At 33.2% G+C, this 18675-nt stretch overlaps 1 protein-coding gene across 2 annotated transcripts in view; it reads left to right on the forward strand.

The window, feature by feature from the left end:
* LOC113119812 (junction plakoglobin-like) overlaps positions 1 to 15834 on the forward strand; it is a 63469-nt gene extending 47635 nt beyond the window's left edge. For both annotated transcript variants that reach the window (XM_026289479.1, XM_026289480.1), the window contains exons 9-16: positions 2272 to 2610; positions 7486 to 7638; positions 7837 to 7956; positions 9262 to 9412; positions 11863 to 11984; positions 13063 to 13105; positions 15433 to 15584; positions 15721 to 15834. In XM_026289479.1, the coding sequence (XP_026145264.1) occupies positions 2272 to 2610; positions 7486 to 7638; positions 7837 to 7956; positions 9262 to 9412; positions 11863 to 11984; positions 13063 to 13105; positions 15433 to 15569 (1065 nt within the window). In that variant the 3' untranslated portion in view covers positions 15570 to 15584; positions 15721 to 15834. The remainder of the gene's footprint in view (positions 1 to 2271; positions 2611 to 7485; positions 7639 to 7836; positions 7957 to 9261; positions 9413 to 11862; positions 11985 to 13062; positions 13106 to 15432; positions 15585 to 15720) is intronic.
* The last annotated feature ends 2841 nt before the right edge of the window (positions 15835 to 18675 follow it).

Genomic DNA, 18675 nt, shown 5'->3' on the forward strand with positions numbered 1-18675 from the left:
AAAAAACACGAAGGTGAATAATTAATGACAAAATTAATTATTCACTATTCTAATTCTATTCTTTAAAAAAATCTAACTACCTTTCTAATCTTTTTGTATTCTATTTTCTTTTAATTAATTATGCAATTGTATGTGTGTGTGTGTGTGTGTGTATGTGTAAAGACCTCTAACACAAGCTTGCTCTATTCTTTTTTTAATTCTATCTGTTTTCTTTTTATTTATTATATTATTTAAAATCCCATGCTACGTGTACTGTGTTAACCTAACTGAGACTTGTTATAGCACTTATATATCATTTCTCTTTTTGTTGTTTTTGATTGCTTCCACTGTCTTCATCTGTAAGTCGCTTTGGATAAAAGCATCTGCTAAATGAATAAATGTAAAATTAATTTTTGGTTGAAAAGAAAGAAAGCCTGGCAAACACCCAGAAAACACCCCGAACATTCCATTAACTGCCTAGCAACTGCCCAGGGCATCCTAGCAACCACCCAAAAGTTGCTTTTGAAAGAAAAAGCTGTTAGCTGTTTTGTGTTCTACCTTGTTAGTGTTTTTAAGCAAATTGTCCTCTAGAGAAAATTAATCAATCATGATTCTATACTGAATGTGATTGTGAAATGGCTCTATAAAGCAGATAATTAGAATATTTGCTTACAAATGAAATAACATTAGCATTTTCAGGATTGCATTCAGTTATTAAATGTGCAGTCAGAGCTTGAAAGCCACCGAACAGCTTTCATGCAGACTGACAGTTTTTCCTCTGTACTTCCTAAAGCTTTTATAGTTCAGGCGACTTGTGGTTTTCATAATTGTTCCTCACCTCCACACAATTTGTCCCTCATCACTGCTACTCAGAATTCAGTGGCCCAGAAAATGCACAATTAATGATATACAGGTTATCATTTTCGCCCTTATTATTAAATTTGAGGAACAAAAGCAACTATTAGCGGCCGCGTCTCCTTCTGCTCCCACCGAAAGTGAGCAGAATTTAAATGTGTTGAGCATCTGTCTGTCTCTAATCTTTCACGTTCTGTCTTATCTCGTTCTTTCACTGCCTCTCCTCTTTCATTTGTTTCTTATCTCAGTCTCCTCCTCTTCGATCATGTCTTTCATTTGTGATAATTAGCAGTTATGACTGTCTGATTCTTGATGTATTGTGTTTTTATGTTAATCTTTTGCACTGTCACTGATCATTCATGATGTATTAAAAAGATTAATGAGAAAGGAATATTCTGGGTTCAGTACAAGTTTAACTCAGACGACCCATAACCTCAAAAATTATTCCACGTGTCCCTCTTTTTCTTTAAAATCTGGCTCATTGAGAGGCTCTTGCAATGAATGTGAATAAAGCTAGTTTGTACACATTGAAATATTCAGTGTTTTAATAGTATAGCCACACAATGTAAACAAAAACGATGTTAACAGAGAAAGAAATTAATACTTTTATTGGTGCATTAAATTAATCAAAAGTGAAGACTTATAATGCTACAGCATATATATTTCTAAATAAATGCTGTTTTTTTCATAGAATCTTCTAGAAAATTACCTTTTTTTCACAAAATATCAAAACAGTATATCAGAAGTATTTCTAAAGGATCATGTGACACTGAAGACTTGGAGTAATGATGATGAAAATTCAGCTTTGCATAACAGAAATAAATTATAATAATCTTAAATTATATTCAAATAGAAAACTGTTATTTTAAATTATAATAATATTTCACAGTATTTAAAAATAAAACATGTTACTTTCTTAAATATTAACTGAAATAAAATAAAATATAAGAAACACAAACTTTGTTTTCAACTAAAACCGCATTTCTTATTTTTATTTAGTACTAAATAATTAAAACTAAAACTGAAATAAAACAAATCTAAAAACTATGTGGAAAATTCATAAATAAGAATTCATAAATGATCAAAACTAATAAGTTTAGATATTATTTTTGTTATTTAGTTATAACAAAAAATAACTACTATGAAAAACTACAATGAAAATTGAAAACACAAAAAAACTATATATATATATAAAACTATATCTTTCTATCTATCTATCTATCTATCTATCTATCTATCTATCTATCTATATATATATATATATATATATATATATATATATATATATATATATATATATATATATATATATATATATATATATATATCGTTTTTTTGTGTGTTTTCCATTTTAATTGTAGCTTTTTTATAGTAGTTATTTTGAAAATGGATAATAGAATAATATACCAAACCCCTTCTTATTTTCCCTCCACACAGGAAGGTCTGGACGGTCTCCTGCAGATCTTAGTGAGTCAGCTGGGTTCAGATGACGTGAACATGTTGACCTGTGCTACTGGCATCCTGTCAAACCTCACCTGCAACAACGCACGCAACAAGGCCCTGGTCACCCAGAGCGGAGGGGTGGAGGCGCTCATTCACGCCGTGCTGCGGGCCGGAGAGAAGGAGGACGTGGCCGAGCCGGCCGTCTGCGCCCTGCGTCACCTCACGAGCCGCCACCCCGACGCAGAGCTGGCCCAGAATGCAGTGCGTCTGCACTACGGCATCCCCGCCATCACCAAGCTCTTGGGCCAGCCGCACTATTGGCCCGTGGTGAAGGTCTGTATGTGTTATTGTTTTGTGTGTGTTGTCTGAAGAGCTGCCAGTTTGAAAGTCCTCTCCGCCGTTTAAATGTAAAGGTCAGATTTGAGTCGTCTGGGGGCAGTTCTTGCGTCTTTGATGTGGAAGTACGCTGAGAATTGCCTCTCGCGTTAAGCTGATTTGCTGCCGGATCTTAGTCATTGAGCGGCACTCCTACGCTCCTCTGGGGCTTCAGCCTAATTTTGAGGACACTAGCTGGAACAATAAAAGAGCCCTCGAGCACCATATGTGAGAAGCTGCTGCCATACACAGACTGAGAGCTGTAAATCCTTGTAGCAGGATGCCTGAAATAATTTGGTGTTAAATCGAAATAAAATGATAATGGCATAGAGGTGAGGAAGTAAGGACAAAGTAAGAAGGGACAGTCACACTGATAGCTTTTTGGTAGTAAAAGGCCAGTGTTGACGGGGGGAGGGTTCAGGCAGGCATTATATATATTTATTTATTTAATAAAAATAAATAAATCAGTTTTAGTTCATTTTAATTATTTATTTTTAATGAATTATTCTAATTAATGATTTAGTGATGCATCAGACAAAATAAAAAATTCTAAATGTTATCCTAGCAACTAAATCAATTTATTATTATTATTATATATATATATTTTGGCTTTATTCCAATTAAAAAAATAAAGTTTAATAAATGATAATAACTCTGGTTTGGTTTTGCAAGAGGTCCTGAAATAACCAGTTTTGATGTCAGTTAGTGAGTTTATTTGTTTATTAGTTTATTTTTTTTAAATTCAGCAAGGATGCATTAGAATTAAAGTAATAAAAAGTGACATTAAGGACATTTATAATGTTCCAAAAGATTTTGATGTTTAATCAAATCAGTTCTTTTGAACTTTCTGTGAAATCCTGAAACCATGTTCACAGATGTCACAAAAATATAAAGCAGTACAACTGATTTCAAGATAATAATAACAAATGTTTCTTGAGCAGCAAATCAGTATATCAGAATGATTTCTGAAGGATCGTGTGACTCTGAAGACTGGAGTAATGATGATGAAAATTCAGTTTTGCAATTACATTTGAAAATATAATCAAATAGAAAACAGTTATTTTAATTTATAACAATATTTCACAATATTACTGCAGTTTTGATCAAATAAATACTGCCTTGGTGAGCATAAGAGACTTCTTTGAAAAACATGTAAAAAAATCTTACCAACCTCAAACTTTTGAACAGAAGTGTATTCAATTCCAAACACCTGCCCTTAGAATTTGTATAAATTAAATTAAATTAAATTAAATTAAATTAAATTAAATTAAATTAAATTAAATTAAATTAAATTAAATTAAATTAAATTAAATTAAATTAAATTAAATTAAATTAGTCTGTATTTAGCAGACGCTTTTTATCCAAAGTGACTTACAATGCATTCAGGCTATCAGTTTTTAGTTTTTACCTATCATGTGTTCCCGGGGGAATTGAACCCCCAACCTTGATAATGCAGTGCTCTACCAATTGAGCTACAAGAACTATTAAAACATTTGAAAATAAAAATTAGGCATTGCAGATGTTTATTTTTCCTTTGCACTTTTAAAATAACTATCCCATGCAGTAACTAACCAATAGTTTTTTTTATCTTGTCGATGCCTCTGTGCTAGTCAAAGCCCTTGAAGCTTGGGGAAATCAGGAAGGTCGTGGTGGATGTAATTGGCTGTCCTCCGCTCTCTGATTTGTGGTGGGCCGGACTCTGATTGTCTCTCTTCGGGCACGGGCTCCCAGCACGCATGATCTCCCGCTTAATCGTATCAGACCGCTGGAGCAGAAACCTGTGTGTGTGTGTGTGTGTGCTGTGATCTGCTCGGCACATGTGTATCGATCCAGAAGAACAAAAATACCAGGCTTTTATTTTCGCTCACAGTCTGCATGCGGCGATTCCTAACTAAATCAACCTGGCTGAATAGGAGATCCTGAAAATAGAAGCGTTTGCATTGATTATGTACTCAGGTGTTTTGTGTGTTGCTCTCCGCTGTGCTGCACTCAGTGATGTGTTTGTGTAGATATTGAGATGACCAATATAGTGGTGCTTTTAGACTTATATTGACAGCATCCAACCGCCAGGTTTTTACATTTTTTTTCTGTCATTGCTGTTGTTGAAATCCAGTCAGGCATAATATATTGCTTAAATGAAAGTGTCTAATAAAAGGTATATTAGCAAGATGATGTGGGAAAGAATTAAGCTGCTAATTTGATCTCAACAGATCTGTCTAAAAAACAAATAGCTTTTATAGGGCTACTGATATAACTTCATCTCATTTGCATAATTTGTCACATTAGCACTATTAAACTTTTTTTTTTTTGCTGTAAAACATTTTAAATGTAAAAGTGCACCTTTAAATAATGCAGTAAACCACGAGAGACAGATTCTACTAAAATACCAAAGACTGAAGTCAAAAGTCAAAAGAAATCAAACATTTTTCAAAAACCAAATTATCTGAGCTATTTTATTCAAATTAACTGAATAATTAACAAATATATTTTCAAATGTAAGAGAGCAAACTTTAATTATTATAAACTATTATTTAGAATAGTGCTGTAAAATCGCAATTGATTGCATCGAAAATAAAAGTTTTTGTGTGTTTTGTGTGTGTTCTGTCTATATTTATTATGTATATATAAATACACACACATGCATGTATATATTTTTAAAATATTTATATATAAACAACATATTTTTCTGAAATATATAAGCTTTGTGTGTGTGTTTATATATACAAATTAAATATACACAGCACACAAACATATTTTATGTAAACAAAAACTTTTATTTTGAATGCTATAAATCACGATTAATTGATTGACAGCATTAATATAGTATTAGAGTAGAATATTTGTATATTTATTACTTTGGAAACCATAGCATTAATTCATTAGTGAGCATAATAAAGCAATAACAATACATTAATTACATGCATTTTTTGCACTTTTTATACATGGTTTCTCATATGTTTTCTCAACAATATCTCAGACTGTGCTTAGATTCGCCGAAAAGCCAAAGACTGCAATTAAAATCTTTATCTTGAAACTCTTCTGAAACCAAATGAATGAATATTTTCCCCAGTAATATAGTTGTAGCCTAAGTATTGTAGTAGTACGGACGAATGTAATGCATTTTTTATAACTGATCTGGTTCACTCTGGTCAGAACCAGAACTACTTATTTTATAATGGCTCTTATGAAGAAAGCAGAAAACGGTTCAACAGTTTTACAGCTGGAATTCATGCTGAACTGTAGCTGGACTGTCCCAGTTTGGCTGATGGCTTTAGTTGCACCCAGGAGGAGAGAACAGAGCACTAATGCAATACACATGAGAGCCCAATCTGTGGAATGCATTGCATCATGGTTATTTGGAGGCGTTTTCTGTGCTTGACATGGCTTGTCGTCCCACCCTGCAGAGATCTGCTCTATCAGTCGGCGTTCTCTAATCAGCACAAGAACATTGTTGACTAATGATGCGTTATGAAAGAGGCCGGATGAAATTAAGCGTTTAAACAGCGCTCTTGGTGCACAGATGGTTAGGCAGAAGTAAAATGACAAACACTTCACATCAGTGCATGACATTTCTCTGAACTATATTGTGGAGTGATATACAGGTGATTTCGCCGACAAAGATTCGAATGTGCATTGATGCATCCAGAAACGTTTGAGGCTGCGTTCAGTCTCGCATCAATCATCTCAACATAAACTTTGTATTCAGCTCATATTTTAATTAAAAAAGCATTATTGCTGCAAGTAACATCAGTCGGTTGCCGTCATGTTGATGCCGGTGCCTGGGTTTGAGTCGACAGTCAGCACTTTGGGATTTACAAGAGTGAGTCACTGTTAAAGATGATGAAAGCTCTGAGGAACGGACTCACAATGAGCTGCACGATGATGAATTCACAACAGTTGAGTTTAGGTGAAGATTATGTCCTTTTGAAAAGGTACGGCGCTACAAAAGTGGGGCACGGTTCATTGTGTTTAAGAGACTTTAGCTAAACCCATCACAAAGAAAAATCACAAAGGAGATATTTTTTAAATTATTATTTTTTTCATTAGCTGCAATAAGATTCATAGGTAAGCAAGTGTTTGAATTCGAAGGGACATTTACTTTCTTTTCAAGCTTTGCTTTTTTTTTTTTCTCAAGAACTGTGCTCAGCTTTGCCAAAATACACACGTCAGTTTAAACTCAATATAAATTTCTCATTACACTATTGAGAATTAGCGAGCGATTTCAGTGTATTTATTTACTTTTGTTTTAGGCATTTTTAGAAAAATCATCAGCTGAATGTGATATTGATGTGATAATCATTATATAAACTCAATTCATTTCAATATAAACTCAATCAAATTTCTCATGAGATTCTCCCAGGACAAAATTATCTTATTTATTACTGATTGATTTTGTTGATATTTAAACGATATCCAAATGAAAGAAATCAAACTTTTATTTAAAGCAATTTTTTTAATACATTTTGCAATCAATGTAGTGTATTTCAGTATGAACTCATTTAATTTCACTACAACATTTTATTGTTTGCTCATTTTCTTTGTATATTTGAACTGTGATTTTTTATTTTATTTACATTTTTATTTATTTTCATATCAGCTTAAAGTGTTCTTTAAATTATATATATATCAATATAAACTCTAATTTCACATAAAAAAACCTATTTATTTATTTAAATCATATTCAACTAAACAGAGCAAAGGTTTATATATAGCAGTTTTTGTTTACGCTGGAAACCACTGCATTATTCCATTTGTGAGCATAAAAAGCAATAAGTTAATGCAAACAAATAGATGAAAAACAGTAGTTGATAATATGACTTCTTCACACTGCAGGCCACAGTGGGTTTGATTCGTAACTTGGCCCTGTGTCCAGCCAATCAGGCGCCTCTGAGAGAATCTGGGACAATCCCTCGATTGGTCAACCTGCTGTTGAAAGCTCATCAGGAAACTCAAAGACACGGCTCAGGAGCCCAGCAGACCTATCAGGTGCGCTTGGAGCTTTTTATACCTGTGCATGGATTTTTCATATATCCTCTTTATTCACCCTCACATTTAGGCCAAAGCCCTCAAAGGGAGGTCAAAATACAATCCAATTAGCATCAAGGTTCCAGTATCTGGCATAGACCAGGTCCCTTTAGCATTAGAGTTAATGTTTTCTTCACACTTTCACTCTTTTTTTCACAGGATGGCGTGCGAATGGAGGAGATTGTGGAAGGCTGTACAGGCGCTTTGCATATACTGGCCAGAGATCCCATCAACCGAGGGGAGATCGCCAGCATGCAGACCATTCCTCTGTTTGTGCAAGTACTGAACCAGCTTATGGCAGTCCTGGCAGTGAAAGCGGTTCATCTGTGTGTGCTGTGAACTTGTGATGTGTGGGTGTTGCGGGCGATGACTGCAAGGCGTCTGGCAACTGTTTGCATGTGTGTGTGTGTGTTTGTCTGTGTTTATATAGTCTGCTACCAGTGTCAGAGAAGCTACATTTACATTTTTTTTTTTGACACGCAGTCAAGCTTCTCATTTGAAAAAGTATTTAGCTATGCTACAAGCAAAAAAAAAAAAAAAAAAAATGAAAAAGAAACAAAAAACCTTAAGGGTGGAATATATTTTCTAAATACATAACTATCAGATGATAACTTTAATTTTTAGAGACACACTTCTCTAGCACAACAAGCAATTTGATTGGGATCATATAATTTAATTTGAAGAGATATTGTGCATACTAATTAATAAAGCCAAATATACATAATTTGTATAGAATAAAACACGGTGATAAATAATAACATTTAACAAAATATATTTAAAAAAATGAATAAAAAGATTAAACCTAAATGTCACAAGGACTTATGTGCAGTGTTACCGTGTTTATTTATTTTGAATATTACATAGATTTTTTATTTATTTGCTATATTTACTATTTACTTTTTATGCAAACACACATATGTGGATATACATATATTTAGACTTTTCTGTCTAATATAATATTTTCATCTCATTTTTGATGTAACATTTATATTATATTGTATTTTATTATATTTTGTTTCATTTAAACTATCATTCAGTTAATGAAAAAGATTGCTAATTTACTTTAGCTTTACACAACACTGATTATAAGGAGGGACTCATTGTTCTTATTTGATTCATATATTATTCATACATTTTTTTTTCCAAAAACACTGACAAAAAGAGAATGTGAGAATAATTGTGTTGGTAAGTGTTTTTGCACAAATGTGGCATTAAAAATAGTGCTGTAGCAGCATTTTATTGCTTTTTTTTGGGGGGGGGGGGGGGTAGCTTATTTTTGAAAAAGCTACAGAGTTTTGAATGCTACAATACTGAAAAATACAGTTAATATTGTCACTAATATTAGTCTTTTCCCAAAAACTGTGCATTATGTCATGTAATAAATTTAGTGCATGCATTTGTCCAAAGTAACGTACAAATAGAAAACAGTTACATAAGAAGTGCAAGATTGTTTAGAAAAATACAACCTTGTAATGAGGTGTTGATAAAGCAGTAGTGAAACAGAGATGAGTTTTTTTGTGTGTGTGTGTGTGTGTGTGTGTGTGTATAACCCCTCTCGTTCTTTGACTTCCTCTTTCCTGTTAGCTTCTGTACTCCTATGTGGAGAACATAAAGCGTGTATCTGCCGGTGTTTTGTGTGAACTGGCTCTGGATAAGCAGTGTGCCGAGATGATCGATGCAGAAGGAGCATCTGCACCCCTAATGGAGCTCCTGCACTCTCCCAATGAGGGGATTGGTGAGTGATGCGCATCCAGACAAAGTTTGATGCCACACCTCATTATGGCAAGCTGTTTTTACATTTAATGTATAAAACATAATATAATCTATTTTCATGTTCTTTTTTTTTTACTAGTACTTATTTATTAAATATTAATATCTATTGAATAGAAAGAAGTACTAGGGCTGTCATGATAAATTGATGTATTGCAATTCATAGATCAATTGTGAATGCATCATGATTCTCAATGGAATTAATTTTGAGCTTAGATTTTAACAGCTGATGGCACTCTAATCTAGCTTTTAACCACACACTCAAATGCTCACAAAGAATAGCGCTGAAGGGTCATGTACTTACACCTCAGCTTAGAATGCTTTTATGACACAAGATTATTGTAAACACAGCTCACTGTGAACACCCTTGTAATTCGCTTCAAAATTTTCAAACTTTATGCATGATTACTTCAGGTGTGTAAGGAACAGGAAGCAAGCAGAATATGATTGTTTCTAAATCATGCAGTGGCATCTGCTGTTAAAAACTAATCTCAGAATCAGTTTGAAAGAGAATTACGATGCTTTCGGAAATTGAGCCGATGCAGAATCATTACTCAATTCACAATGCATCGATTTATTTCACCTAACAAGTAGTTAGTAATAGATGCTAATTTGTATTATTGGATACCAGTACTTATGCTAGATACTAATGCTCAATATTAGATACTAGAAGTTATTTTTGAAGTACTATTGTAGCTGTTATTAGATACTACAACTTATTAGTTACTAGTGCCTATTAAATAGATACCAGTACTTAGTCATTAGATACTACTACATTTTTCAACAGTGATTAGTAACTTAGTACATTTTTCCTATTGATGTCTATGGGGATTTGTCATTCAGATATCAACTATTCAGATTTGAGTCTAGTAAATATATATATTGTGTATTAGTACCTATTATTAGATACTAGTATTTAATCATTGAATACTTGTACTTGTATTAGATACTCATATATATTAAATAGATGCTAGTAGTTACTTACAACTAGTGTTTTTATTATTATTAGATACTAGTACCTATTAAATAGTTACTTGTATGTATTGGTTAGCTTATAGTTCTTCTTGAATAGATATTAGCACACATTTATTAGATATTAGTATTTACTGATCCTTTTTATTATAAGTTTTTTTATTTTTTTGTTATCTTACTTTTGAGGCTTTTAATTGAACTCTTCAATGGCCGATCTGACTAGTCAAAGACAAGTTAAAAAAGCAGGTATGAATAGTATAATGCAAGATTTGCTACTAGTTACAATTACAAAAGGTACTACTACCTAATTAATAGCTACGAGTATCTGTTAAATATGAGCTAGTATCTAATGAAAAGTGATAGTACTTAATAAGCAAGTACTAATACAAGTACTAGAACACCTACTAGTAATATTGCAAAAGATAATAGTCACTATTGTAATACATAATAGTCATAAGTAAATGAAAGCTCATCGTGATTTAATAAGTACAAGTACATAATAAAATAAATAAAAAAGTACTAGTAGCATTTAAACTGATAGTAATATGTTTTAAGGATTAAATGTTAAAACAGCGTGCCATATCTTATGAGTCATGACTAATTACGTAAGTGTCACTCCATGTTGTTAAAACACAGAAAAGAGCCATGTGCCATTGGACAGATCATAGTTTGTACATCCATTTGAAACTGTGCAAACCTTTCCTCTGAATTTTGCATCACACTCCCAATGGAAATACTGTAAACTGATACAGAAAACTGAAATCCTTGAGTTCTTCTGTTTACAGTAACACACCAGCAGCTTTCATAAACCACCAACACTGACAATGACAGTCTGTTGTAGACAAACACTGTCAGAGATGCAGCATGCTGTTACGTTGACTTTAGTGATACACTTCAATATAGAAAAGGAGCCGAACACACAAGAGACCACACAAGTTTGCAAGTGAATCTTCAGCTTGACACTTTCGCACATAACGTGTAAAATGGCTTTTAGTCTCACAAGCTGAAATTTTTCACTTTCAGGAATACATTTGGATAATAGTACAGCCTAATCTGAGCAAAAACAGTCTTTGTATATATATAAGAAGTCCATCTGACTGAGATGTGATACAGCACATCACTTGATTACACTTCAATTGATTTGGTGTGACATTTAAGGACAGGTGATTTGTGCATTGCATTATGTAATGCAATTAAAAAAACAACAGCATTTATTTAAAATATAAATCTTTTGTAACAAAGTCTTTACTTTCATTTTTTTTACCTTGATTGTATTATAGAATTATTATCAATGTGTGTATTAATTTTCTTTCCACATTTATTAAGTGAATATATTTGGTGCATTATATAAATGACATAAATATAATAGTTATATGCATCCATAATAATATGTATCATATCATGTATCAAATAATCAGGTTGTAATCATTCTCTGTTCCTCAGCCACGTATGCTGCGGCCGTTCTCTTCCGCATCTCTGAGGACAAGAGTTCAGACTACAGGAAGCGTGTGTCGGTGGAGCTCACTCATTCCCTCTTCAAACATGACCCTGCGGCCTGGGAAATGGTGAATATATTTATTCAGGAGTCACACAGCCCTCTAGCACAGTGTCAGATTAGTGCACATTATTATTAATGAGATCATTTCGAATTATGTATGCCGTGTCAAATTTTAGCAATCGTAAGGAAATAATTACATTGAAACGGCACAAGTGACGATAGACCTTTCAATTATTAAAAGTTCATGCAAACCGAGTTGGCTATTCAACCCTGATGTGAAAAAGAGGGTGCATTTGTTTTATTGCATTGCCATTTTTCGGTATGTATATCGGGAAAAATGGCTCAGAAAAGTGATGTTAGTTATCAGAGAAACGTCATGTGTCCAGATGAAATTTTTTTTTAATGCAATGACATTTAAATGTTCTTGTGTCCAAAAGGTTTGAAGTACTTTTTGGGTCCATTGTGTATTACTTAAAATAATTGTAAATGAGAAGGATAGGAGACGTACACATAAAAGAGGCATATATGTCCAAATGAAAGTGAATGCATGGTGACCACAGCAGTCAGGCAAGATTTTCTGTGAATAACAACTTCAATTTCAGTCTGATTCTCACACACAAAACAGAAGTCTTGAAATATAGTGTCAGTGTAGAGTCATATGAACCACGTTTATGCTTCTTTTGTGGCTTACTTAGAGCTTGATATGCCCAAATACTCATTCACTTTCATTGTATAGACCAGAGCAGCTCAGACATTCTGTTCATTTCTCCTTAAGTGTTCGAAAGAAGAAAGAAAGTCATGCAGATTTAAAATGGCAAGAGTGAATTAAAGAGTAAGTCTACAGTAAACCAATGCTTTTAAGAAAGCCGCTAAAGCAAACACACAACGACACAAGATTTTCGCTCACCAAGGATGCATTTATTTGATCAAAAATACATTTAAATGAATGAATGAATTATCTGCATCATTACTCCAGTCTTCAGTGTCACATGATCATTCAGAAATCATTCTCATAAGCTGATTTGCTGCTGGTTACATATATTTGTAATATATATATATATATATATATATATATATATATATCTTATCCTTGTTCTATATGAAAGAAACTTTTAATGAAAAAGTTTGCCTTTATATTCTTTCAGGCACACGCCGCCATGCCACTCGACCCTGGATATATACCAGATGGTGAGTTGAGAGCCCAGCACATTCACTCACTATCCTTCTGCTTTAGTACGCAACACCACCACAAATTGCCTATTTATCTGGCACATCTCGCTGCATTAGAGCGAAGAGCGTTCAAATAAAATGCCACATGACAAATGAGTTATGGCGTGCATATGCGTGTGAGAGAGGGGTCAAAGACGAAAAGATAAAGAGAGACAGTCATTGAATTCACATTTATCAAGCGCAGGAGCAGTTTGATTGTGTTGTTGTCAGTCCGTCCCACGAACTGAAAGAATGCTGTGTTCCTCAGAGAGGGAACATTAAGTATGCAATGTGCTGTTCACTCGTTCGTCGAAAAAACAACCCACTGAAACCAGATCACCCTGTTTGTTCCTGTTATGCGATTATTTCAGTTCAGCCATAAAATATGTGAAGAACACCCCACAGTTTGTAAAAGAAAAAAGAAACAAAAGACTAGCAATGAAAGTCTACAGTAAATACATCCATAGGGAAAACTAATTCAGAATGAGAGTGTAAGAATAATTATGTTCAATTAATTATTGTTTTATGATGAATAATGAACAGACTGTTTCATGGAATGATTATATAATAAATTATTGTACACGCTAAATTAAATAATAAAAAACTGCTACAGTTCATCACCTTAAGTCTGACTTTGCTACATTTTTCACTTCCCAATTATTCCCTGCAGAATTTGGACTGTCTACAAAAATCTACTGAAAATAATACAGCTGTAATATTTTGTCTTGCACAAAACAAACATAATTTTTTATGTATGGTTACAAATATGGTGTGTGAAGTTTGAGGATGAGCATGTTTTTTTATCTGATTCTTCAGGCGTTTCTGCTCTGGTCTCAGGGGTGTATGTGTGTGTGTGTGTGTGTGTGTGTGTGTGTGAATGTGTGAATGTTGGTGAATTAACAAGTGTGACAGTGGGATTCATTGAATTTATTCATCTGAAATCCCCCTCAGTCACCAGCCCTCCATCAGTGTCAAGGGTCCTCCATCATGTGAAATTGCTGAAACTATTTTTTGTTTACTGTTTTTTTTTCCTTGCTCAAAGTTGTATCCATCAGTGAAGTGATTAATAAAGGCAATGATGCTGTGCACACAGTGTACACTGATTTTACCATGGTGAGAGGAGCTTCAGACACTCTGCTTTAATTCTGCACATTTCATTACTGAACAAAATCACCTCAAGCAACTTCGTGCTTTCGTTAAATAGGCAGCAAATATGATGTTCAATGAATAATTAAATCTAACAATAATCATTTTAAATTACCTTGAAATTATTTAATTAATAAGACTGTCAATTTAACATGATAATTTAAATATTACCATTTAAAAACAACACGTTGAAAAATATCCAAATTTATTAATCCTATGATCTGACCAAACCTATATAACAAATACAAAATTACACTATATCTTTGTATAGATTACATGGTGATGTTAACTAACTGTATAGTTAATGTATTTACTATCATAAATGTAGTATATTATAAGCAAAATATTAATTAAATATTATATTTAATATTAGTGTAATTAAAATATTCATATATATATATATCTATATATATATCTATATATATATATATATATATATCTATATATATATATATATATATATATATATATATATATATATATATATATATAATTTATAAAATATACAAAATATTATATATGTATGAGTTCAGATGCAAAAGCCTCTAAGTGCCATCTGAAATTTTCATCTAAAATTAGGATATTTATCAAGCTTCTATGCTTAGGTTGAGTCATTATACTTTAATTGCAACGTGCAGGTCCTTTTCCAGGCTATTAAAGTGCAATAACTGAACATAAATATAGGAGCCTGATAAAAATCCTAATTTTAGATTAAAATTTCAGATGGCATTTAGAGGCTTTTGCATCTGAACTCTTCACACATATATATATATATATATATATATATATATATATATATATATATATATATATATATATATATATATATATATATATATATATATATATATATATATGTATGTATGTATGTATGTATGTATGTATATATATATATATATATATATATATATATATATATATATATATATGTAATATTTCATAAATCTTTGTATACACACATAATTATTATTTCATAATTAAAAAAATGAAGACAAAAACAATTGAAATATTTTGTTTGCACATAATTACTGTAACTTGAATCTCTCTCCCCCTCTCTCTCTCTCTCCCTCTCTCTCTCCCTCTCTCTCTCTCTCTCTCTCTCTCTCTCTCTCTCTGTCTCTCTCGCCCTCTCTCTCTCTCTCTCTCTCTCTCTCTCTCAGATCTGGATGTAGTTTACCCTCCATACGGTTACTCTGATTTACCCATGGATGGCCTCCCGCTGGACGCTGAGCTCCATGAGCAATACATGCCAGAAATGACCTATGACCCTCGACAGGTGTACCCAAATCCTCTTTAACAACACTGCCAGCAGGTTAGCTTGCACACGCTTCCCCGGCGTCTAATTCAGAGTCTCTAGTGGTGGATTATCTCGTTCTTAAGATGTTTATTTTCTCAACATTTGATTCCTGAATAAAGAAAAAAAATCACAACAAAGATGTTCCTCTCAGTCTTCAGGTCAAATGAAGTGGATGATGAAGATGGAGACTTCAAACCAGTTTGTTCCCTGCAAAAAGAAGTAAAATAAAAAAAAAATCATGGAGCAGGGCTTGAACTGTGCAGTGCTGGAATGAAAGAAGAAGAAAACCCACGACTTGCTTTAGTTCACCACCGGTCTGTTTGTGACGTGGACTCTAAGCACTGCCTAACTCATCTTGTTATCTTGTGCTACTAACAGAGTGACAAAGCCTAAAAGTGTGGTGACGCGATAAGCATGTGATCATAACATGTACATTTTGTACTTTACATTGTTTGTCCAAAGATGTCCAGACAACTCCGTCCTAGAAATGTAGCATAGCTAGCTAGCGGCTCGGCCACACGAGGGTTCGTTTTCCTTTGCGTTCTGTGTATTTGTGGCTCTGAGGCATTGCTACCGAGTAGAAAACAAACAAAAGCAACAACAAAACCTACATCTAAAAACAGACACTCATTTGTATTTTCATAATCTCATTATTATAAGACGACATTTGTTGACATTGATATGTTCTCCTGCCTTTTTTCTGGTACTGCAAACCTCTTCTAACAGGTCAAGGGCAGGATTTCTTCTGTTGCTTTATTTTATTTTATTGTGTTTATGAGACAAACTGATATTCAGTTGGAAGAGAAGGTTTGTTGCATATGATTTCATGTAAAGACTTTCTAGCAGGCATTGATGGATGACAGATCTGTGCACATTACTCACAGCTATAATATACAAAAGTATTTGGACACAAATTCCTAATAAACCAATAAAATATCGATGCCAGTGGTTCTGAAATTAAAATCTCAACAAGCACACACAAGTGTTCAAATACAGTTGCCTATAGGCCAGTTTATTTTCTATTATAAATTAGCTGTATTTTTTAACGACACTGCTATCATGCAACAACATTGTAAATCCAAAATTAATTGTAGGATTCAAAGGTTTGCAAGCATGTCAACATTGCTAAATACAATGATTGGCCACTTTTGTAGTATATTTTAGAGAAAACCAGTATACAATGAGTCTATAAAATGACCATTTGTTTTTCTTTCAGTGCTATTACTGTAATAGGGAACATTTCATAAGGAACATGATGTCATTATCCTGAATGAGATTTTTTTTTATGTTATTTTGCACAATAGTTCGTTTTCCAATTCTGATTACGCTCTAGATATGTTGATGTTCATTAAGACTGAACACAGTGTACTGTTTTACAAAGGAATGATTAGCATTATAGTGATTGCTTTTCACCCCTTAATAGTTTCCAGCTAGACTTTCAATACAAAACAACCCCATTATTATTATTATTACAGCTCTCTGGAACACTTTATTCTGATTGGTCAAATTATTGTACTATTATGACTGGTCGACTACATTATCCTTTACTTGTTTACTCTCATGTCCTCTTTATATAACATTCCTTAGACTTTAAATATTTTTTTATACAAAAACTATATTGTTTTACATCATTGTATATAGACAGATATAAATGTGTTTTGAATGACATGCTGAATTTTGTGGTCATGACTGATTATGATGCAAGGGATCTTACACATGCATTTGAAAGGCTTTGCAATCGGTGTGACGTGTGATTGCTGATTGATGAAACTGCAGTAATTGTCAAGCATCATTCATTAACTGTAACTATAATTTAGCTTCATGATTGCAAATCTGCCTGCATCTGTTCAGTATATAAGGAACATGTATGTGCCAAAAGTAATAGTAGTTATATTGATGAAGACTATTCTGGTACAGTTGCCCCAGTTATGCTCAACTATTTAAAAGCAATGGTGTTAGTATCAAACAAAAATTAAAATTTGCTGAATATTTATTCACCCTCAGGCCAACAGTTTGTTTGTTCATCTGAACAGATTTTGAGAAATGTGGCATTGCATAACTTGCTCAACAATGGATCCTCTGCAGTGAATGGGTGCCGTCAGAATGAGAGTCCAAAACATCTCAATAATTGATCCACATCTCTCCAGTCCAGCAATGAATATCTTGTGAAGTGAAAACCTGCAAGTTTGTAAGAAACTAATCCATCAAGACATTACCTTAAGTCCATTGCTTCCAGCTAAAATACAAATCCAAGATCCATAATATTGTTTTCTCGAGTAAAAAAAAAAAGCTTGTCTGAATCAGGAGAGAAATATGCACAGATCAAGCACTGGTTACAGCCCAAACAGTTATAAATAAATCTTTTAGTGGATTTTGATGTGAGAGGGCAACAAAGGATAGTCACTGGAGGAAGTATTATTATGGATTTATGTGAATAACTTGCGAATTATTATTATGTTTTTATCATCTGTTTGGACTCTCATTCTGACGGCACCCATTCACTCATTGGTGAGCAAGTGACGTAATGCTGAATTTCTCAGAATCTGTTCTGATGAGGAAACTAGCTCATCTACATTTTCGATGGCCTGAGGTTATGTGAATATGTCAGCAAATATTTATTTTGGGGTCAACTATTCTTTTACTTTTAAGCAAGTATGTTGCAGTTGTCCTATTGATACACAGCTCAGTCTGAGAAACAGGATAATTTGGTCAGTTACGTGGGATCTTTCATGCCATAGAGAGATCTGTGATTTTTCTGCATATTCACTGATGATGCTGTCATCATAAAGTAAATTATTTCAACATGCCCACCTGCAAGAAAAAAACAAAAAGAACATGCAAGTAACAGTGAATATGCATTTTTACTGATCATTTTAGTTTGACAGTGGTTTTTGTTTGTTTTCAAATAAATAAACTGAATTATATTAACTGTCTCAGCTCCTTGACTTTTATTCAAGGTGAAGCACCTACAATCATAAATTTACTAGCACTTTATATAAAAAGTTTTTGTGTTATCATTTCATTGACTCGTTGAACGAGCATTTGTGTTAAGCACATTTAGCCAGAGGGTTAGAGGTTGAAACACTGAGCGTCATGTACGGATACC

Source organism: Carassius auratus, chromosome 19, assembly GCF_003368295.1.
Source record: "Carassius auratus strain Wakin chromosome 19, ASM336829v1, whole genome shotgun sequence".
NCBI lineage: Eukaryota > Metazoa > Chordata > Actinopteri > Cypriniformes > Cyprinidae > Carassius > Carassius auratus.